The sequence below is a fragment of the Microtus pennsylvanicus genome, chromosome 1 (assembly GCF_037038515.1).
Source record: "Microtus pennsylvanicus isolate mMicPen1 chromosome 1, mMicPen1.hap1, whole genome shotgun sequence".
In the NCBI taxonomy this organism is placed as follows: Eukaryota; Metazoa; Chordata; class Mammalia; order Rodentia; family Cricetidae; genus Microtus; species Microtus pennsylvanicus.
The window spans coordinates 81,557,151-81,580,262 of NC_134579.1; the positions used below are offsets into that span (position 1 = coordinate 81,557,151).

The 23,112-nt window shown below is 47.0% G+C and overlaps 2 protein-coding genes across 8 annotated transcripts in view; one reads left to right on the top strand and one right to left on the bottom strand.

Annotated features, from left to right (window-relative positions):
• The window catches only part of Cers4 (ceramide synthase 4), a 34,651-nt gene extending 20,835 nt beyond the window's left edge, over positions 1–13,816 (bottom strand). The window contains exon 1 of one of the 7 annotated variants that reach the window (XM_075970946.1): positions 13,492–13,816. The gene's annotated coding sequence lies outside the window, so the exon portion shown is untranslated. Of the gene's footprint in view, positions 1–2,571; positions 2,587–12,447 lie in introns of those variants that run through there. The other 6 variants (XM_075970929.1, XM_075970951.1, XM_075970935.1 and 3 more) reach the window with 6 other exon arrangements.
• The window catches only part of Fbn3 (fibrillin 3), a 151,845-nt gene continuing 138,180 nt past the window's right edge, over positions 9,448–23,112 (top strand). The window contains 2 exon segments of the mRNA XM_075967288.1: positions 9,448–9,546; positions 12,515–13,117. Of these exon segments, the coding sequence (XP_075823403.1) occupies positions 9,448–9,546; positions 12,515–13,117 (702 nt within the window).

Consider the following 23,112-nt stretch of genomic DNA (forward strand, 5'->3'; position numbering starts at 1 on the left):
AACACACACACACACACACACACACACACATGCACACACTTCCCAGAACCCACAGAACACTTGGGCATGACAGCATGCATCTGTAATTCTTGCCCTGAAGATCAGAACCAGGCATACCTCTGAGCTAGCCAGCTGGTCAATCTAGCCAAGGAAAGACCTTTCTCAAAAAAAAAAAAAAAGCAGAATACACACACTTAGTCCCTCAGCCTTACCAGCTAGATATACATTCACTGCCACGTATGACTGGCAGTCACTATGCCTGCCAGTGGTGATCATCACACAACGTGATACCAGACAGGACTGGTCTAGACAATGGCCAGAAATAAGCCAAATGAAGATTCATGTGCCTGTAATCCAGCACTCAGGAGGCTGAAGCAGGGAAATCATGAGCTAGCATTAGCTTCACAGCAAGACCCTGTCTCCTAAAAAGGGAGAGAAGGGAAGGAAGAGGAGAGGAGAAATAGGGAGAGGGCAGGGAGGGGCAAGGGAGGTCCACTTTATGTTTTACATAGTTTACCATTATGTAAGAATGGATAGGGACCATCAAAGTATCTCTGCAGGTAAAGGTGCTTGCTGTCAAGTCTGAAGCCCTGAGTTCAACCCCTAGGACTCACATGATGAAAGGAGAAAAACTGACTGAAAATTCTGCTAGAGAGAAGGCTATGGCACCCAAACACAATGAAACAAAATTTAAAAAATAAAAATAAAAATGTATACAGCCTGAGCATCTTCTAGGACAACGTCGAAAAGGTCTCTCATACACATACATAGGACTAGAAGACTAGAGGGGGGGATGACCAAGCGGATGTGGCTCAGTTGGTACAGCTCTGGCCTAGCATGCATGAAATAATGGTTCCATCCCCAGTGCTAAATAAATCCAGCTTAGGTGGTGACTTGTTATCCAGAACTGGGGAGGTAGAGGCAGGAGAATCAGAAATGTAGAAACCAGGCTCAGTCACATGAAAACCTTGTAGTAATAGGAGTGGCGGGGCTGCATCCCCAACACCCCAGCCGCCTGCTCGGCTAGCTTTTGCCCCGAAATAATTACACAGACACTGTATTCTTTTAATCACTGCTTGGCCCTTTAGCTCTAGCCCTTACTGGCTAATTCTGATATCCCGATCAACCCATCTCTAATAATCTGTGAGCACCGGTCTTACCGGGAAGATTCTAGGTCGGAGCTTCATCGCGTGTGTCTGCCCGGGAGCGGGACATGGCGTCTCTCTGAGGCGTCTGCTCCGGAGAGGAGAGCTGTCGAGTCTGAGCTCACTTCCTCTTCCTCCCAGTGTTCTGTTCTGTTTACTCCTCCCACCTATCTTCTAACCAATGAGGACCAAGCAGTTTCTTTTTATTTAACCAATGACCTTCCTCCATCAAAACCTGTCTCAAAAAAGGAAATCTTAAAGAAAATATTAAAAGGTTGGGAAGATGGCTCAATGGGTAAAGCTCTTATTGCAATAACTAACACAGCCCTTGGGTTTGGATTCCCCGTACCCCTATAAAGCCAAGAGTGTGCATAGGTGTCTACAGTATCAGCACTGCCTCATTAAGACGGGATGTTCTGGGGAAACTCATGGCTCACCTAGTAGTCACCCCACACCCTGCCTCGATCACGGAAGGCAATGGTTGTCCTTTGATCTTTACATGTGCGTGATTGGGAGAGAGGAAAAGAACTCTTGAGAGCATTGACTCAGTGCCTGGTCCATCTCATGTAAATCCATACTGGGGGCCTGTGAGGTCCATGTTACCCAGGTTCTCCTAGGAGACAGGCTAGGTTCTGAAACCAGTAGATAGAAGCAGGAGGCTAAGAAGTTCAAAGTCATCCTCTGCTAAATAGCACCCTCATAACGGCCAGGTGTGGCAGTGTGAGAGATCAAGTTAAAAAAAGGGGGGGGAGAGGGACAACTGAGGAAAATACCCAGTGTTTACTTCTGAGCTCCACATGTCTATGTGTGTGTGCAGCCACACAAATAATAGGAAACAAAATTAATTTTTAAAGAAATAAGAAAAGAAACAAAGGTTTGTTTGGTTGGTTTGGGTGCTTGCTTGGTTTTTACTAATTATTTTGTTTGTTTATTGGCACTCAGCATTTGGGCCATAACATGTGGTAGTCAGAGGACAATCTATAAGAATCCATTCTCTCTTCTACCGTGTGGACTCTGGGGACCAAGCTCAGATTGTCAGGCTTGGCAGCAAACTGCTTTACCGGCTGAGCCATCTCAATGACCATTTCTTTGTTTTAATAGTGGGTCTCTGTGGCCTCAAGGCTGATATCCTCCTGCCTCAGCCTCTTGAGCGCTGTGATAACATGTGTGCCACCATGGCCAGCTGGAAAGTAAGTACACTTCTTCACGCTTCTTCCCTACACTAAGGGCCTCACCTTTCACCAGATTCCTTGCCCGGGTTTATGGCCCTTAACAGGGCATCTAGCTATGCCCGCTTCCAAGAACCTCGGCCTTCTCGTTCACCACCTCTCCGCGACTCCCGCTCCAATCCAGGCTGTCTTGTTCCCCTCTGTCCTCAAATCATGCTAGTCTTTGATCTACTGTCACTGGCCTTGAGGAAACTCACCCACTCAGAAGCGATGTTCAGCTTTTCATGAATTTCCAGATTTCCCTGTCAAGACCAAATTCACACATCCAACACTGCCTCATCATTTCTTGTGCAGACATGTCCCCCTAAGCCATCCCCCCACTACACTTCCTTTCTTTTCTACTCATGGCTGCTGGGCCTAGACTCTACCATCTACCCAGCCTTCAAAAAAAAAAAGGAATGCAAAATACCCACCCAGTCATAAACTGGAACTTCTGGAAGTCTCAGACAAAGCACACCTCGCAGAAAGCAGACCAACACAATGATCACGGGAGCCTGTGCTGCCCGTTTATGTGATTACTATACTCTATACATTCGGGGTGGGGGTGGGCATAGAACCAGGGCTGTGTGCAAAGAAAGCACTTTACCACATGGCTACATCCCAGAACGCATTCTGTTTTTCAATTATTTATTTGATCAATTATTTATAATTTATCTATTGTGCATTTATGCATGGATACATGCCATGTGTGCATGTGGAGATCAAAGGACAGCCTTGAGGAGTTAGTTCTCTCCTTCTACAGTGTGCTCCAGGCATCAAACTCAGGTCTTCAGGCTGAGCAGCAAGCACTTTTACTCACTGAGCCATCTGAGAGACCCCCTTTTCTCATATTATCTTCCTCACCCTTCCCTACTCCCAAGTGTATTTGCATCCATGCATGCATGTGGGTGTGTTTGTGTGTCTGTCTGTATGTGTGTGTGTGTGCACACACACATTCGTGCATGCATCCAAACTTGCCATCCTCTTGCCTCATCCTCCCAAGACATGCACCAACACACCTAGTTTATAAGTTTTTAAAGAGTTTGGGTTTATTTGCTTGCTTGTTGGTTTGTTTGTTTGTTTAAAAGTTTTGTTATTATTGGGGTTTTGGGGGGTTGGGGGAGCTTTTGTTTATTTGTTTTGAGATAGGGTCCCTAAACAGCCAAATGTGATCTTGAACTTCTCATCCTGCCCTCATATTCTGAATGCTGAGATAGGGGCATGCACCACCCTGCTTGGAGTTGAACCCAGGGCTTTATGTATGCTAGGCAAGCCCTCTACCAACTGAGCTGTATCCCCAGCCCAACTGTTCTTGATTAAATTCTCTATGTTAGAACCAGAAGCCACATGGAATAAGTATTCCTATTACAAATGGACTCACCTACTGCCAAATGTCCTAGGGTGCCTCTAGGTCATTAAAGTCACGTGACTGTTGTTTATTTTCAAAAGAGACTTTTACTTCCTCCCTTAGCAAACCAGCATCTGTGCAAGGAGAGCAACGTGGCCATAAAAACAAACACAATAAATCAAAATCAAGCTCCATCCTGGCACTGCTAATTCAAGAGAAGTGGCAAGTGGCTACTGCTGTAATCTTGTTTGATTTGGTTTTAGATTTGTGTGTGTGTGTGTGTGTGTGTACTAGAACCCATAACCACACTGGTTCTAGACAAGCATCCTAGCACTGAGCCATACCTCCAACCCCTCACTGGGAGGTGCTAGGCAGATGCTCTGTCACTGAACTATATTTCCAGCCTTTTTTATTGCTTATTTTGAAAAATTATTTCATTGAATTTCCTAGGCTAGCCTTGAGTTTACAATCCTCCTGCCTCTGGCTCCAAAGTACCTGGGATAGAAGGCCTGTGCTACCATGCCTGGGGCTGTTGCTGCTTTTTGTTTCACTTTTACTAAAGATTTATTTTTAATTATATGTAATATATATGTCTATGTGTGGTTATGTACACATAAATGCAAGTGCATGAAAAAGTCAGAATCCGGTTCCCCGGAACTGGAGTTCCAGGGGTTGTGAGCCAACTGAGAGGTGCTGGGAGGCAGATCTGTCGTAGGAACCACATCCGCTCTTAACAAGTGAGCCATCTCTCCAATCCCAGGCTTGTCATGTTCTAAAAATATAACAGCATCCATGCTGCCTCTGACCCTGTACCGAGGGAAGGAAGCAGAGAGGAGAGCGGCAGTGAAGGACACCAATCTGTAGGAGGCCCTCCAGATGTCATAGACTTTGTGGCAATACCCTGTGGAGACAGGAACAGCAGTGGGCACAGGGAACGTGTCTTTCTTTTAGCTCGAATGGGTGGGCTGAGGGTCCATGCCAATGATATAGCTCAAAAAGTGGGTCCCCAGTGAAAATATCACAGCCTTAAAGGTTCAGGGGTGTGATACTCACTGATGGTAGCAGCAAGAAAGAAGGCATCCACTCTGGCCCTCCTACATCAATCCGATAGCAGCTCATAGCTCAAACCTATCTCTTCTGATCACTAACCTGAGGGTTTCTTATGGATCCTGGCCTGTCAATTAAGGTCTCCATAGTTACCTAGCTCTTCCTACCACTCCACCCAGCCCCACTGATCTCCTTGACTCTGCGGCTCTCACTCTAGGTCCACAGATTCTGAAGATCCATTCAAACTTCAGAAACAGCACGCTGGGCCAACCTATGATGCCAGGTCTTTGGCTGGGCTGCTCCCTCCAGCGGAGTCCCCCAGTCACCATTCCCACTATCTGAGACCCAGCTGAGCTTGCAGGTAAGAAACTGCCTGCAACTGCTTCCAAGAAGCCTTCAGGATACCCATGCTGGCTCAGGAGAGTCATCACTTCCAGGGACTGTAGTGCCTCTGCTGGGCTAGGATTATTTTGCCTTGCAACTACCTGCTCAGGCACCTGTCTCTTCTTCTAGAATAGGGCTACCTAAGAAGGTAGTAAATGCACCAATTCCCCCTTGATGGCTAATCTTGGTGGTCAACTTGATCAGATTGTGGAATCAGCTGAGAGAGGTGCCTCTAAGGATAAGTTGAAGGTATCCCCTGAGAGAATTAACTAAAGGGAAAGGACCCTCCCGCAGTGTGTGCAGCATCTTCTGGTGGCAGCCTAGATATAAAGAAGTCTGGGGAGAAAACGGTACTTCTTTTGCCTACTTGTCTTCACTGGCTGCTGGTGGGTGCATCTACGTTGTTGCTGTTTCTGCTGCCACCATCGTATACTGACATTAGAACCTAAACCTATCTCCTTTGACTTTCTATTGTGGACTGAAGACCCTCCAAGAATCCTTCAGGCCTTCAGTGACAAACTGGGACAACTGAGGCACTCCACCTTTAGGACTGAGCGACTACTGCGTTGTCACCCACTCCAGTGTGCAGGTAGCCACTACTGGACTGCCCGGTGTATGTTATGCGAGCCTACCTAATAAATCCCCTTTGTAACATATATTCTTCCTATAAGTTCTATTCCTCTAGAGCGGTAATCCTCAGCTTGTGGGTCTTGACCCCCACAGGGATCATACATCAGATATTTACATCATAATTCATAACAGTAGCAAAATCAGTTATAAAGCAGCAGTGAAATAATTTTATGGTGGGGGGAGGGTCACCAGTACATGAGAAACTGTATTAATGGGTCACAGGACTAGGAAGGTTGAGAACCACCACTCTAGGGAACCCTGACTAACAGTGTCTATTGCCAGCTCCAAATCCAGCCTCAGCTCAAAATGCACCTCCCAAAGAGGCCTACACCAATCAAAATAAAGGCAATCACCTCATCCTCAGGCTGCTTCTAGAAAAAAGAAAACGCAGAAAAATCTTAAATGCTCTGCTTCTGAATGTGACGTCCAGGAACCTCTGACTAAATAAGACTTATCCCTAAGTCCTTCTGGCCTCTACCTACATCTCCAGGAAGCCACAGCTGAGCCGTCCATTAAGGACTGGTTGCTTCTATCATCTTGTAGATTGCTGTGGAAACGGAGGCACAGGATCACCCAAGATCATAAAGGAGGAAGCAGAAAGCTGAGACCCAGAAGGTGGGTCTGATCTCTACTTAGGCTGTATCCACAAGTACCTGGATGCCTGTCATCATTTCCTTTGGATACCCGTCATGCACCAGATCTACACGTGGGAATCTCCACAGAGAACTGAGTAGACGATATAGCTAACTCAGGAGTTCGTGTGTTTAAAAGGGCGGGGGAGAGATACATAGTATTTTTTTGTTAATCAGTTTGTTTCATTGTATCAGCCAGCAACTAGTCCTGTGGAGAGAATAAGGCCTGGAGGAGAATGAGAAGAGGGATCCAGAGGAACCTAGAGGCTGCATTTGAAAGACCTGGGTCAGAGGAAATGGCTTCTCAGTATAGGCCACAAGCAGGAGGGCCTGAGTTTTAATCTCCAGAAAGCACTTTTTAAAAAGAAAGCCAGGCCAAGGGGTGTGCACTTGTGATCCCAGAACTTGGGAAGCAAAAACAAAGAAAGATTCCTAGGGCCTGCTGGCCAGCCAGCCTAACCTAATTGGCAAGCACCAGGTCCCAGTGAGAGGCCCAGTCTCAGAAAAGATGGATGGCGCCTGAGGAAGGACACTGAGCTTGTCCTCCTCCTGTGCTTGCAGAGACATGCACACACAAAGAAGAGAGGGAAGGGAGGAAAGGGAAGAATAAAGAAAGAGGGGAAAGGAGAAAGGAAAAAAGGACAGACAAACACTGGTCAATAAAAACTCCTTGAGAAGGCAACATTTTAAATGCAGGAGACAAAGAAGAGAAACAGGACATTCTAGCCAGAGTCAACAGCCAGTCTAAAGACCCTGAGGCAGGGCTATGCACTGGATTCAAGGAACAGACAGTGGCATGGCCACAAGAGAGGGAATAAAGTGAGAGCAGGCAAGGGTCAGCCATCCACACTGAACTGTTCTCAACAGTCGCTCAGCCTGAGACCTGCATCTCTTGCCTCTGTCATTGTCTGTGTCCCCGTCATCTCCCAGAAGTCCAGGCCCTCTGCCTCCAACCCAGAAGTAAGCCCATTACACCTGTCACATTATAGAGCAGAACCAGGGTCAAAGAGTACCTGCCACCGATTTGGACAACTGCCCAGCATACTATCCAAACTCAGGAAAGACTCATGGTGACACACACCTTTAAAGCCACCACTAGGGATGTCTGTGAATTAAAGGCCAGCCTGATCTGCATGAAGAGTTCCAGGGCAGCTAGGGCTACATTGTGAGATTCTGCCTCGAAATTAATTAATTTGGGATCTCAGGGTTTTTTTTTTTAACCCCCAGCAATTCAGATCGAAATATGCTCAGTGAAGTCAGAGCAGATGATGCCTCAGTCTGGGGTAGGAGTGGGGAGGGTGCCGAGAGCGAGTCACCAGCTCTTGCCCATGTGAAGGGTACAGGGAGAGGGCACAAGTTTCATCTCCACCTCCTGGGAAGAGAGTGGCCACTGGTCCCATCCACAGAACACATGCGCTTGGCTTCTGTGGTTTCCCCTCCAGGCTCAGCATCTTTGAGTCTCCAGGCTCCTCTTACCTGCTACTCTGCTCTATGTATTGCCTGGCCTTTATCAACCCTTGCCTCCATACCAACGGAGTTCTTCCCCTGGCTAGTTCCTTCTCTCTACCCCTGGGCAAGAAGGAAATTTGGACCCCTCTAGGAAGTTTCCCTGGGCTACCTCACCATGTACAAAGGGAAGATGTATTGCCCTGGTTGAGGGGGTGGGGAGAGGTGTAGTCAGTCCTGTCTTCCTCTTTTTTTGAGTTCATTAACACTCATATAGAACAAAATTACAAAGCAAAAAGTTCTATCTACCCACCCATCCTCTCTGGGGTAAGGATTTTCCAAGGGTCTGCTGTGGTTGGTCTTCAGGTCCTTGAGAACCTTCAGGATCTTTGCCTGTTCCTCTTAGTTCATTCTCTGTCTCTCTGTCCCCCCCCCATCTATCTATCTCTATCTATCTATCTATTTATCTATCTATCTATCTATCTATCTATCTATCTCTGTTTCAGCCATACCAGCCTCCTTGCTGTGTCTCCAGTACATACCAAGCTTGTGGTGGCCTTGTGACCTTTGCACCTGCTCGTCCCTCTGCCTGAAGTGCTCTTCCTCCACATAATTATCTAGTTTAGGCCTCATCCTTTTTCCTGTCCCTTCCCCCAAGAACACAGGTTTCCCAATACCACCCAATATAGATTTGGATACAAATAACACAAGCAGTGATGGGAGGAAGATAAAGCCAAAAAACCTGGACAAATGGGGACACCAGGATGTGACTAAGAGAGAAAAATCCCTTTTTAGACAGTCATGGAACCTTAGACCAAAATATGGCTTCAGGAGCCCAAAAGGAGCTGAGTGCTAGCCACTCTGGGACATATGATAACATCACACTAGAAAGATACAGAGTCCAAACCGAGGGAAGAGACAGGCTTCTTTACGTTCCTCTGACAAGAGCTACTCTGAGTCTGAGGTGGCTTATTAGAAAGGGACCAAAGAGGACCTAGAGAAGGTCTGAAGGAGGAGGGAGGACGGCTTCTCAGGTAAAGGCACTTGCCACCGAACGACTCAATTCAGTCACTGGGACACACATGGTAGAAAAAAAAAACTGACTCCTACAAGTTTTACACATACACACACGGGGGGGGAGGGGGGTGGCACTGTGAATAAAGTAAAAATGCTGTAAAAGGCCAGGTACAAGTGGGAGGAAGATTCCTGTCCATGAATTCCCCAAGCAGGGCATTCGGAGACAGTTTCTTACTTATATTTTAATTAAAGCATTTATTTTTGTAATGCTGGGGATGTTACCCAGGCCTTCACACACGCTAGGCAAGAGTTCTGCCTTCACCCAGGTCTCCAGCACCTCTCAGCCTTTCTCTTATTATTTTTCACAATTTTATTTTTTCATGTGGGTGTGTGGAGGTGGTTGTACAAGTGCCATCCTGCGTATGTGAAGGTCAGAGGACAACTTGCAAGAGTTGGTTCTCTCCTTCCACCATACAGATTCTGGAGATCAGCCTCAGGTCATCAGGCTTAGTAGCAGGGGCCTTTACCCAACGGCTCACCATATTGCTGGCCAGCCTTCCTCTTTACTTAACCCATAGCACCTTTGGCTCATGGCTCCTACCTACTCCCTGCCCTCTCGTCCCGCCAGCTCCATCTTCTTCCTCCAAAGCTTGCGCTTGGCCACTCCTCCACCAGCTTGCTATCCGGAGGTATGATAGGAGGCAAATACCAGAAACAGATTAACAGATTGCTGAGCTGAATGTAACCCTGTTCCCCTCACGCAAGCCACACATATCAATCAATGGCTGCCCCAGCCCACCTAGTCCATCCAAGGTCCACTGAATTCTCACCCATCCAAACCTCCATTTGATACAGTCCCATCACTTGAACCAGATTAGTCACCTCTATTCCGGTCTCCTGGCTCCTGCCCTCATAAGCATCACACACACCCAGCAGTCTGTTCTCTGGGGTCAGAATAGTCTCTAAATTCCCCACTGAGGTCTAGTTATCCTGTTATCCTCCAGACCTCAAGGTTTTTTTTGTTTGTTTGTTTGTTTTTAGAAAGAGAGAGAGAGAGAGAGAGAGAGAGAGAGAGAGAGAGAGAGAGTCCACTGCCCAAAGAGGGCAGAGGAGAGCATCAAATTCCCTGTAGCTAGAGTTATATCAGATGGTTGTAAGCCACCTGATGCGGGTGCTGGGATCTGAACGCAGGTCCTCTGCAAGCAAAAACAAGCGCTCTTACCAATGATCAACCTCTCCATCCCCCAAGGATCTCAAAGTCCTTTCATATCTCTGCTAATTAGTCCTCCAAGCACCCAGCAGTGTGCTTAGAGCCTTGTACCTCCTGATCCTTTGGTTTGCAATGCTGCCCCTCTGTCCAGTGAACACAGCTCTCCATTTTTAGCTGAATCACTGTCCCCACTCAGGATGCCTTCTCTGACTCTCCCTGGGTCAAGTCATGCTACTTACTGTACTCGGTTCTGCCCTGAGGCAAGAACTCTGCATTTAAATGGGCTGGTTTCATCAGGCGCTGATTACTAGCCAGGCTTTGTCCTCAGCTCTTTAACTATATAGGGTGTTTAAGTGGTATCATTCCCATTTTACAGCTGGGGAAAATGAGGTAAACCTACTAGCCTGAGGGCTGCAGCACTCAAACGGGAGGTAGGTACAAGCCCAGGCAGTAGAATGTGGCAGCCTGGGGCACCCAGATCACAGGGGAGCATCCCCACTGCAATGATTTCTTGTGTCATCCCAGGAGTGGGAGGAAGAGACCTTTGCTCACTCTCCTTGTCATCTTTCATAAGCCCAGAGGCTCCTTCGCTAACTGTTCACTGTCTCCGAGGCACTATGCCAATGGCCTTGGGTTTGGAGGGGGATGGTGTTCTTCTTTTCACAGACTGGAGCGTGGAGGCCACTCCCAGGACCTCAGGAGTGTAAAGGCACTGAGATTTGTCAAGCACTATCCACAGCTGAGGGCTCATTAATACTCAAAGAAAGATATTGCAGACCCATTTCCTAGATTGGCAAGCAGAAAGTTGGAACCCTTTCCCACAGGCACGGGCTCTCAGTGTATATCTATTGCCCCTTTGCTCCTTGACTCCCGGAAACACTCCCCTTTGGGAGTGAGTGAAGTGAGAAGGGAAGCAAAAAAGATCCCCAATATTCCCTGTGGCCTGGCTGGGCTCAAGGCAGGCTGAGCGATGCTCTGGGAACTCCACCCAAACAGCAGCTATGGCTGGGAGGGGCCAGCTGTACAGGCTAGTGAGCTTCCAAGGCAACTTCCCAGTCTAGGATTCCTCTTCTCCAGAGCTCCAGCCAGACAATGGGCTCAGCTCACCCCAGCAGAGGTCATGTTGGTGCCTAAGAACCTTGGCTGGGCTCAGACTGCAGTCTTGGGGAGCCCTGTGTCTCCATATCCCAGGCAGTTCATGGGTTTTGCAAGCCAGGCTGGGTCCTACAAGCCTCCTCTTACCTCCACACTCTTCTTCTTTCAGGCCCCCATCCCAGAAATAAAGGGCTCCTCCATGCCCAAATCTATGGTTTATCTGTCAACCCAGTGACAAACTAAGGTCGGAGGAATGAAAGTTCAAGGCCTGCCAGGCCAACAGAATGAGTTCAAGGCCAGAATGAACAAGTTAGTGAGACTCTTGTCTCAAAGTAAAACATAAGGGCTAGGTAGATGGCAGCTCGGTGGGTGAATTGCTGGCTATACAAGCAGAAGAACCTGAGTTCAGATTTTCAGCACCCACGGGGGAAAAAAGGGGCATTGTGATATGTGCCTGTAACTCCGGTAGGAAGCAGGCAGGAGGGAAGAGGCAGGTGGCTTGTTTTGCCAAAACATCAAGCTCCTGGTTCAGTAAGAGACCCTGTCTCAGAAAACCGGGTGGAGAGCAACTGAGGGATGCATAAGAAGTCAACCTCTGGCCTCCATACACTTGAGCTCATACACACACGTGTACACACACACACATCTACACTACATGTGAGCACACACACATAAAGGAAGGAAGCAACCAAAGTGTTTCCGTGGTGGAGTGCCCCCCTCTCATGAGGCCCTAGATTCAACCTAGTTCTAGAGAAAGAATAATAAGGCCCCTTCCATTCCCTCGGCAGCCCAGCGCTGTCTCCACACAGGCCTTCCCTCGAGGACAACTTCCAAACATGCATGAAACACAGTTCTTCTGGGAGGAAATAAAGAATTTCTAACTTCTCATGTCTTCACACACTTTCCATCAGAGATCCTGCCAGCTGCCTCTGCCCAGGTCCTTTCAACCCCCTCCCCTCCCCATATTGGCTGCAGGTTCTACCTCTCAAGACACAATAGGATGGTTGCTGCTTGCTGGCTTGAGCATCCTCCTATCCATAGCTCTGAGAATGAAACTGTGGGCTCCTCATTGTCTTCCAATCCCTTGTCAACCACTCCCTACCTTCTTTCTTCCCTGTATACACTTCTGATACGTCAGCCTCTTTTGTGATCTGCAAACACACCAACCTGGGCCTTTCCCCGGGATGTTGTTGCCCGGGTCCAGAGAGCACTCCACAGCAGGTGCTGCGGTTGGCCCTTTCCCTCACACACCCAGGGGCTCTCTCACGACACTCTAACCCTCTACCTCCAGTATTAGGATGTGTGCTCTCCACGCTCCCAGCACCAGCTGAAACGTTGCAATCCTGTTAAAGACGTTTCTCAGCGGCTGGTCTACGCGGCTCCCAGACAATGCCCTGCTGTGTCTACGGCCGTCGCCCGCTCCGTGGCACCCAGCAGGAGCTCGGCACCGATTCTCCGGTGACAGACACTCCTGTGACGCAGCGCCCGTTCATACATCCGGATTCCCCGCAACACGGGGCCACGATAGCCCCTCTTCGCTCGCGCGCATTTTCCAGTCACGTCCACCTTCACCTTCGCCCTCGGGGGCCCAAAACTCTCTGGTAAAGGTAGCCCGAGCCCCCGACCTGCTGGGAAACCCTGAGAAGTACCTAGGGGACGGAATGATAGGGAGCTCATTGACCCTACCTTGGGGCCGAGTCCGGCTGGTCTTGGCCTGGGAGGCGAGACTGGAGGTCGCTGCGAGGGTTGCTTCTAGGCCGACGCCCCCGGAGAGGGGCACTTGCTTACCTGGGGTGCAAGCGGATGTGTGGAGCCCAGGCAGGGTGGAAATCAGCAAACCCGAAGATGCCGTAGACACGCGGGTGACCGCGCTGGACCGAGGGATTATGCTCGCCACTGAGCCTCCACCCACAGGGGAGGAAATAGAGCCCAAGGGGGCCTCGGGGAGGAGTTTGGTGGGGGCTTGGGCGTGGTCTGGGCGGGGGAGGGGCGTGACTTCAGTGGGCTCTGGCCCAATGTGCTCGGACTCGGCTTGCACAAACCGCTGGGTCTAAGACCCCTGTGCCCTAAACTGCCCAACCCACGTCCTGGCCTCGCCCCCACACCACCAGGCCCCTCCCTAAAGCCCGCCCCACAATCCTCGGCCGCCTCCAGACCCCGCCCTCAGTCCCTAGCCCCGTACCCTGAGACCCCGCCTCCAGCAGACCCTGTTTTGAGAAGCCAGGCTCCGCCCCAGTCTATGTCCGGCAGCCCAGAGCTTCTAAATCTCGCCCTCAGCCCCCACCCCGGCGCCTCCAGGACCCGCCCCCAATTCCACTTGGCACTCTACCCTGCACAGCCTCGCAGCGCTCCAAACCCGCTTTCAGGCTCTTTCTCTTGCTTCCAAGGTCTGGTCCCCCGGCCCAGGCCGGCTTTGTCAGGCCCGCCCCAGCTCCGGCCCTTCTGGGCACCAGGCCTTACTCCAATCAAGCTGTTGGTTTCTGCACTACCTTATCTCTGACCTTTTAACCCAGCACCGCCTGAAGACTACTGCTTCAGCTGGTCAACTTCTGGTTCCCGCTTCCCAGTCCTAGATCTCTGTGATGCTCTAGCTTGCAGGTCCGCCTGCGTCCTGTTTTTCGGATGCACTGATAGGTTCGGCGAAAGAGGCTTGGATTCTTCCACAGGCCTGAACTTCTTGCACAATTGGAGAGCGCTCTCCCACTGAGCTGTATCCCATTACTGCCCCACCCCCACCCCAACACTCATAGACTTTCACACCCTTTATGAACTTCCCATCCATGTGAGCCTCATCTGATAGAGGGAAGTGATGATGAGCACAGGACACAGGAAGCAGCTCTGGGCTGCTCCCCTCTTCCCCTCTATGTAATTACTTTTGCTGCAATAAAACACTCTGACAAAATCAATTTAGAAAGGAAGGCTAACAGTTCCGAGATGTGCAGTCTATGCTTGAGGGGAAGTCACAGAGGCAGGAGACTGGGGCATCTGATCACACTCTATCTGCAGTCAAGAAACAGCGATGAATGCTGGTGCTTAGCTCGCCATCCCCTTTTTATATACTCTAGGACCCCAGCCACGGAGCAGTGCACAGCAGTGGACAGGTCTTCCCACTTCCATCTAATGAAGACGCCCAGGCATATCAACAGGTGTCTCTCCCAAAGCTGATAACTGAGATTGAACATTACAGCCTCCAGCTAAGGGACTGAAGCAGACACCTGTATTGATCTTCTCCAGACTTTGGGCTCATTGTGGCCAGGCTTGTAGATTGGACGCTGGACCCTGGACCCATGAAGCCTGAGCTAAACACAGTAATAGTAATTCAAAAATGATCACTGCCTTCGTTAGGGGTTCTATTATTGCTGCTATGAGACACCAAAGCCAAACGCGAGTTGGGGAGAAAAGGGTTTATTTGACTTATACTTCTACATTGTAGTTCATTATTTAAGGAAGCCAGGACAGGAATTCAAACAGGGCAAGACCCTGCAGGCAGGAGCTGATGTAGAGCCCATGGAAGGATGCTGCTTACTGGCTTGCTCTCCATGGCTTGCTCAGTCTGCTTTCTTATAGAACCCAGAACAACCAGTTCAGGGATTGTCCCACTCATAAGGGGCTGGGCCCTTCCCCATTGGTCACTAATTAAGAAAATGCTTTAGAACTGGATCTCATAGAGGTATTTCCTCAACTGAAGCTCCTTTCTCGGATGACCATAGCTTGTGCCAAGTTGGCATAAAACTGGTCAGGACAATTTGACATTGTTATGACCTCTAAAATCTGTGACTATGATACTTCAGTTTCTTTTTATATTTATTTATTTATTTGTGGGGTCACAGTCTATATGTGGGGGTCAGAAAGCAGCTTGCAAGAGTCAGTTCTGAGAACTTCCTTCCACGATGTGGGTTCCAGGGACTGAAACTCAGATCGTCAGACTTAGCAGCAAGTGCTTTGCTACCTGACCCATCTCATCAGCCCCTAAATATGTTGCTTCCTGTGGTAAACAAGATTACACGTGGCATGAAATAAAGGACCTTGAGAAGGGTGATGACTCAGAACCATCTGGGACCCCGTGTCACCACAGGGTCCTTACGGTATTGCTTGCAGACATGAACCTGAGTTCCAGAGATGCCTGCCGAATATTGGACCCCAGAGCAGACTCTGAGCCCCCACTGTGCTATCTTCTTGTACATATTTGGACTTGAGTGTAGCGAGTAAGCTGCCCTCCAACATAGTAAGAGTGTGTGCTGATGCTTTATTTTTCTATTTTTTTATCTGTATACGGGTGTGCACATGTTTTTTTGCATGTGTGGGCATGTACTGTGCATGAGTGTGTGTGCATGTGGAAGGCCAAAGTTGATGTCAGGAATATCTTTGCTCATTCTTCCACCTTGTTCATTGAGGCAGGGTCTCTCAACAACACCCAGAGTTGGCCAATGTGGCTAGTCTTGCTAGCTAACTTGCTCTGAGGATCCCCTGTCTCTACCTTCCAGAACTGGAGTTGCAGGTGGGCATCATACACTGGCTCTGGAGATCCAAACTCAGGTCCCCATACTGTGTATATCAAGTACTATAACCACAGGGCCATCTCCGCAGCCCATATGTTATTTTACTCAACAGGTTTTTGATCACTTTGTTTTCTTCTTCTATTGATAAAGGGGAGCAATATAGTCTAGGCTGTGCTAGGATTACAGGTATGCACTGCTCTACCTGGTATTTTAGTGTGGGTGTGTGTCGGGGGGGGGTGTTACTAGAGATAGAACCCAGAGCTGCTAGGAATAGAACCTAGAGCCTTGCTCCTTCCTAGTCATTTTCTTTTCTTTCTCTCTTCCTCCCCCCTCCTTCTTCTCAAGACAGAGTTTCTCTATATAGGCCAAGCTGGCCTCAAACTCATGAGTCTTCTGCCTCCACCTTCCAAGTGCTGGAATAATAAACACTACATATGCCTGACCTCTGGACCTTTTGTAAATGTCATTTTTCAGGCTGTTGTAGTGGCATGTGCTTGTCATAATAGCACTCAGGAAGTAGAATCAGGAAGATCAGGAGTTTAAGATCATCTTCTAGGCACCATCATGAGTTCAAGATCAGACTTAACTACATGAGACCACATCTTAAAAAATAAAAAATAGTTGGGCCAGTGAGATGTATTATTGGATAAAGGTGATTGCTGCCCAGCTAATAAATCGAGTTCAATGCTGGGACCCACATGGTAGGAAAAGAATGAGCTCACACAAGTTGTCCTCTGACCTCCCACATGAGTGTCGTGGCACATACAAGTAAATATAATAAAGAATAAACTCATCCTCAACTGTCGAGTCTACTACTCAGCCACATGCATGTCTGGGAACAGCTGAGATTACAAACATATACCATCACTCTGGCAGGTTTGCGAGCATTTGTGCTGGTAACAACTCTGAAAATCCTACAAACTAGAGCCTCCTGGCCCAAGATCTGCTTGCAGGATTAGCCCTTTCCAACAAGTCCTTCCATGCTCCATCCAATCTCCTGCCATGCTCCATCACCCACTCTTTCTGCCTGTCCCTAAAGCCCTGCTCTGTAAGGATGGGAGTAGCGTGCAGGGGTATGGCTAAAGCCCAGTACAGCAGCCAGAAGGACTGAAGGCTGATCACACCTGTTCTCCCTGGCATGACCTTTGCCAAGCAAGATTCCTCTTCTCTACGGGAACTAGCAAGGGGTGGGCGGGGGGGGGGGGGTAGTTCTCTGTCCCTAGAGGGATTTCTGTTAAAGATCAGCTGGTTCCCACATAAATCTTTATGTTGTGTGATTTTGAATGCTGACACAGCTTCTCTAAACCCATTGATTCCCATCTTTGGAAAGGAAAATAACCATGCTGGTCTTGAAGGAGGGGGCTGCAGATATCTAGAGGGGTGGGACCACGGTTTCTACTTGGCCTGAGTGGGGGTCAGCACAGGAACTCTTTCCTCTGCCTAGAAGGTTCTTCTGCTGCCCCTTTCTTGATCCTTTCACCCACTTTAGTCAATGGCCGTCCCCCAACAGTCTTCTCTTTCCTGGTTCTCTTTTCCTACATCCTTGGCCTCCCTAGAGAGTGCCCACTTCCAACCCCATCCATCCCAGTGCCAAAACAGCCTGGACCAGGGCCTTATGCACAGAGAGCTGCTGCAGGCTAGGATAATGGTGGGAAACTCCCTCCTGGTTGTCTGCCTGCTGCCTGATCCTGTGTGCTACTTTGTGTAATTGTGAGGGTGTGTCTGTCCCTGGGGACATTTGTCTTCAGGACTGGGTAGGTAACTTTGTGTGTTGGTTTCCTCTGTGGGTTGATCTGCTGTGTCTGCGTGTTTTTGTGTGTGTGTATCTCTGTGCATGTGTGTGTGTGTGTGTTCCTGTGTGTCTGCCTGTCCATGTATTTCCATGTGTTCGAACTGGTATGTGTGTTTCTCTGTATCTTTATTTCTGTGTGTCTGCTGTATTTCTGTATATTTTTGTTTCTGTTTCTATGTATTTCTGTCTCTGTTTCTGTGTATTTGTGTGCTTCTGTAAGTGTGTATACATTGGTATGTACCTGTGTATGTGTCTGTATATTCTTCTGTGTATGTGTGTTTCCATTGGTGTGTATTTCTATATATCTCTGTATGTATGTATGTATTTGCTTGTCTGTTCATCTGGGGACCTCTGAGAAAAGACTTTGACTTGGATCTCCCCTCTGTGGAAAGTGGTATGGGATCCTGCCTTGGCACTCACCTTAGAGATCCTGCAACCTGCTTTCATTTCTTTCTTCTTGTCTCCTCCCTACCCGCTCCTACTGTGCCTCAGTCTACTGAGTGCTAGACTTCTCTTCATCTTTCCTGAGAAAACCTGTCCAGTTTTCCAAGAGGCAGCTGGCACATGGCCCAGAGAGTTGGATAACCAGTTCATAATGGCAAGGCTTCCTGCCGGGCCAGGACCCATGACTGTTTCAATGTCTAAATGAGGTCACAGCCCAAGATAGGAAGGGGCATGGCCAAGTCATGTCCTAGAACAAGGGTCCTTAAAAATTCCCATTTTGTAGTTGGGTTCAGAGTAGAGAAGGGAAGGAGAGAGAGAGAGAGGAGATAGAGGGGTTCCGAAGGTTCTAAGATGCTTACCTATCCAATAGTGCTTTAAGCTATTAGCCCATCAATCCGTTGAAGTCAGAGCTCTCATGACTAATTGCCTGCTGCACTGGGGCCTAAGCCTTTACCACATGAAACAGGTGAGCTTTGGAGGACATTTATGACCAAAATTATTAACACATATTACTCTATTTTTAACTTTTTCAGAGCCTTGAACCTTTTTTAGCTTAACATTTCTAGGAACTCATGTTGGTGTGTCAATGTGTTTATTTTTGTATGTGTGTGTATATGATTGTATGTGTGTATATGTGTTTGTATGTGTGTATATGTGTGCTTATATGTTTGTATGTATATGTATATATGTTTGCATATGTGTATAAGTGTATGTTTGTATGTGTATGGATATGTGTGTGTATGTTCGCATGTGTTTGAATGTGTATATATCTGGATGTGTATATATATTATTTTTTGTATGTGTGTATGTATGTGTGTTTACATATGTTTGTGTGTGTCTGTGTATGTGTATATATGTTTATGTGGGTATATGTTTGCATGTGTGTATATATGTTTGTATTATGGATATGTGTGCACCTATGCATATATATACGTTTGTATGTGTGTTTGTATTTGTATGTGTGTATGTTTATATGTGTATATGTTTATATATGTATGTATATATTTGTATGTATGTATATATGTGTATGTGTATATGTTTATATGTGTGTGAGTATATATGTATGAGTGTATATGTTTGTATGTTTATATGTATGTGTATGTATATATATGTTTGTATGTGTGTTTATGTATATATGTGCGTGTACCACATATGAATGCTGGATTATAGATGAAAGTTTCTGTCCTGCCTGGTCTCACAGCTGTTCAGTCTTGAAGAAACATACAGAGGTTTAGATTAATTATAAATGTGTGACCTATTAATTAGCTCAGGTTTATTATTAACTAGCTCTTACAAGTTAAATTAACCTATAATTCTTTTCTATGTTTAACCATGTGACTTGGTACCTTTTCCCAGTAAGGCATTCTCATCTTGCTTCCTCTGCTCTGGCTGGTGACTGACTCTTTGCCTTTCCTCTCTCAGAACTCTCTTAGTCTGATCACCCCACCTGTACTTTCTGCCTGACTACTGGCCAATCAGTGTCTTATTAAATTAATATGAATGACAAATTTTACAGTGTACAAGAGCATTATCCGACATCATGGATGTAAATATTGGTTATCTTCTTTTATTGCTCTTCACTTTTTAGAATCTCTCACTACACCTGGAGCCCACTACTTTGGCTAGGTGTATTGATCAGAGAGTCCCTAAGACCTTAACCCACTCCCAGCCCTGGGATTATAAAATGAACCTCACTGTGGGAGTCAAACTCAGGTCTTCATGCTTGCACAAGTACTTTACTGAATGAGCTATCTACACAGGTCTTCAGTTTAAAATAGCATTAAAAACCAACTAGGAGGAAACTATTTCCTTCTAGACCAGAGAATAGAAACTCTGGCCTGGGTGGAGATCCAGCATTCCAGATGGGTGCATCAATCACCTGGCTAAGAATACCCCTCAAAAAGGTACATCCACCTTACGCCGTACTAAAGAGACAGGAGGACTAATTGTCCCTAAGTGAGAGGATGTGCTTGTCTTCCCAGAATCCCTACACTCTGTGATGTCTCCTATATAGCTCTGGTCCTGCAGCCTCCTAAATTGGTCTGCTTTTCTGAATTACTAAAAAAAAAAAAAGTTTAACTTTTTTTCTTTGTATCTCTTTTCCAAGCAGGCTTTCCATAAGGCTTTGGGTGTTACTCTTTCTCTAACACTCCCTCCCTCACATGAGGTACTTGTCTGCAGTGTGGCTGACCTCCATGCTGGCATGATTTCCTCTCTTACTCTTTCTGGACTTGACCGTCATTCCATCCCCCCCCCCCACCTCTGTTTCCCTTCAGAAAAGAGCAGGCCTCCCAGGGTTATCAGCCAAACATGGCAAAACAAGATCTGCATCTTATTTTAAGTTCTAATAAAATCGACATTGTGGTTTTTTTCTGAGTTCTTTTCAAATTCTTTTATTAACAAGACTAGAAGCTCAAGAAAGAACCTCAATTTCCCCAGCAACGTGTAGCGATTCCACTAGAACTTCCAAAATTTCAAGTGACACTTGGACCCTTGGAAGTAAATATTTCTTAGTGTTTGGGTTGGTTTGTTATTCTTGTCCTTTTTCCTTCCTTCCTTCCTTCCTTCCTTCCTTCCTTCCTTCCTTCTTCCTTCCTTTCTTCTTTCTCTCTTTCTTTCTTGTATTCATTAATGTGACTATTTAAAATGATCAGCTCCCAGGGGTTTTAAGCTATCCTAGGCTGGCACTTCTTACCACTGTCCTTTGGTTTATTTGTCTAAGATAGTGTTGCTGTGGAGCCCACAGACTCCTTACTAGTGGGATTGCAGGCAGATATCACTGTACCTGGCCGTCTTGTATGTGTGTGGAAGGGGGAGATCATGAGTGTGCGGGTGTGGGTACGTACATGTTTGTGAAGAACAGAGGTTAATTTCAGCTGTCATTCCCCACGCACCATCTAACTTGGGTTTCGTTTTGTTGTTTTAAGATAGGGTTTCTCATTAAGCCAAACTGACTAGCCAACAAGCCCCAGGGCTCTACCTGTATTACAGAGCTAGGACGACAAACATGCATCTCTGAGCTTGGCTTTTATGATAAAGGTTCTGGGTATCAAACTCACCTCCTCACTTTTCTCGGGCAAGCTTTTTACCAATTGAGCCATCTCCCTAGCCTACCCGCTTGTCCTTTCATATAGCTGCATAATATCACAAATGTCACACCTGAGAGGATCTTCACTTAATGACCCCCATGTTGCTTCTTACCCAGGTGACAGCAGATGGATTATCTATTATAGAAGTTTCCAAACCAATGAGCTTGTGTCCTGAATTAAATGTTTATGAGTGAAGTTACCCAGAGAGGCTGAAGGAGACATGACTCTGAACAGTATGCCAAAGGTTTCCCACAAAGATCCCCACTGTTATCAAACAGCCCTAATATCAGAGGCTTTATTAACTTGTTTCAATTTACATTTTTGTCACCTCTGTGCTTAAAAAACCAATCTGTAGTCTTTTCCTGGAAGGCTTTGTGTGATTTTTGGTTGTTGTCTTTTTTCCATATGCAAGGAGCTTGGACATACACACACACACACACACACACACACACACACACACACACACACACACACACACAGCAGTTGTTCAGCCCCATGCTGGGCTCAGAGCCCAAGGCCTTTGCTGTGTTAGTTAATTGTCCCACCTATATCCTCAGCACAAGTTGTATGTGTGTATTCATATGTGTGCATGTGGGGTAGGGGTAGAGGGTGTCATTCCTTAAGACCCACCAATCTGGGTGGGTAGGTCTGTTTGGTTTTATATATATATATATATCTGTTATTGTGCCATTTGTTTATTTAATTCAACTGCTTATGTGTGTGTTCATGGCTTGGGGCACAAGTGGAGGTCGGAGGACAACTTGCAGGGATCAGTTCTCTCTGCCTGCCCCGTGGATTCCAGGGATCAAGCACAGGTTGTCAGGCTTGGTAGCAAATCCCTTTACCTGCTTCACCATCTCATTGGTCCCCAGTCTTGCTTTTGTGAGACAAAGACTATTACTGGCCTGAGACTCATCAGTCAGGTTAAAGGGGCAGCCCCACAAGCCAGAGACCTGGCTAGTTAAAGGGCCACATCTCTTTTTATCTGTGGATTTTGGGGAGCACGCTCAGCCCACATGTTTGCATCGAAAGCTGTTTACGGGGGTGTCTCCTCGACTAAAGCTCTTTTTAATATTAAGAAATGGGATTCCTTTTCAATGTAAAATTAGATATTTGTATCTTACTTTTCTAATTATTGTTTTACTTCCTGTGTATGGGTTTTTGCTTTGCTTTGGTTTGGTTTGTCTGTTTGTTTTACCTGTATATGTGTCTGTGTACCATGTGTGTGACTGGTGCTCTCAGAAGCTAGAGGAGGCCATCGGATCCCCTGAAACTGGTGTTACAGGTAACTGTGAATGGAAATGAAACCAGGTCCTCTGGAAAAGCAAGCAGCCAGCGCTCTTAGCCATCTTTTCAGCCCTGTTTGTTGAGGGGGGGTGTTGATGTGTGTGGTTTGTTTGTTGTTTCCAAGGTTTTGTTGTTGTTGTTTAACTACTTTTGTCTCTGGGGGCAAGAGGACATCTACAAGAGTACAGTGGCCACAAAGGCCAGCAGACAGTGTCAGACCCCCTTGAGCTGGAGTCATGGCTTAGTTGTGAGGCACCAGATGTGGGTGCTGAGAATGGAGCCCAAATCTTCTGCAAGAGCAGTATAAGCTGTTGACCACTGAGCTATCTCTGCAGCCCCAAGAATTGACCTTATATTCTATGATAGGAGTGATAGTCCTTGTGCCCCTCACCCCACTTGTGCATCTTTACTTCATTTATGATGTTTCTGCTTATGAATCTATTTATGCTTTTATGAAGTGGAACTTAGTTATACTTTTTATGGCTTTTGCTTTTATTCCCTTAGAACCATATTTCCCACTTTCAAATTATTATGAGAGGAAAATATCCAAGTGTGGTTTATTACCTGGTTCTATGTTTCATCTGTGGAACTTTGATTCCTCTGGAATTGGCGTTGTGGTAAAGTTTGAGGCAGGGATGTGTTATGACTCACAAGTCCCCTCCACGTTCACACCAAACTTATTTTTTATTTTCTTCTTCTCATGGCTTCACTTCTCAACTCTTCCTCTGCTTTCCCTCCCCTCCTCTTCTACACCACCTTCTTTTTCTTTTTCAGATAGGGTCTGCTCTAGTGCTTGGGCTGGTCTTGAGATCCCGAGGACAGTTGGAACCGCAGGTTGT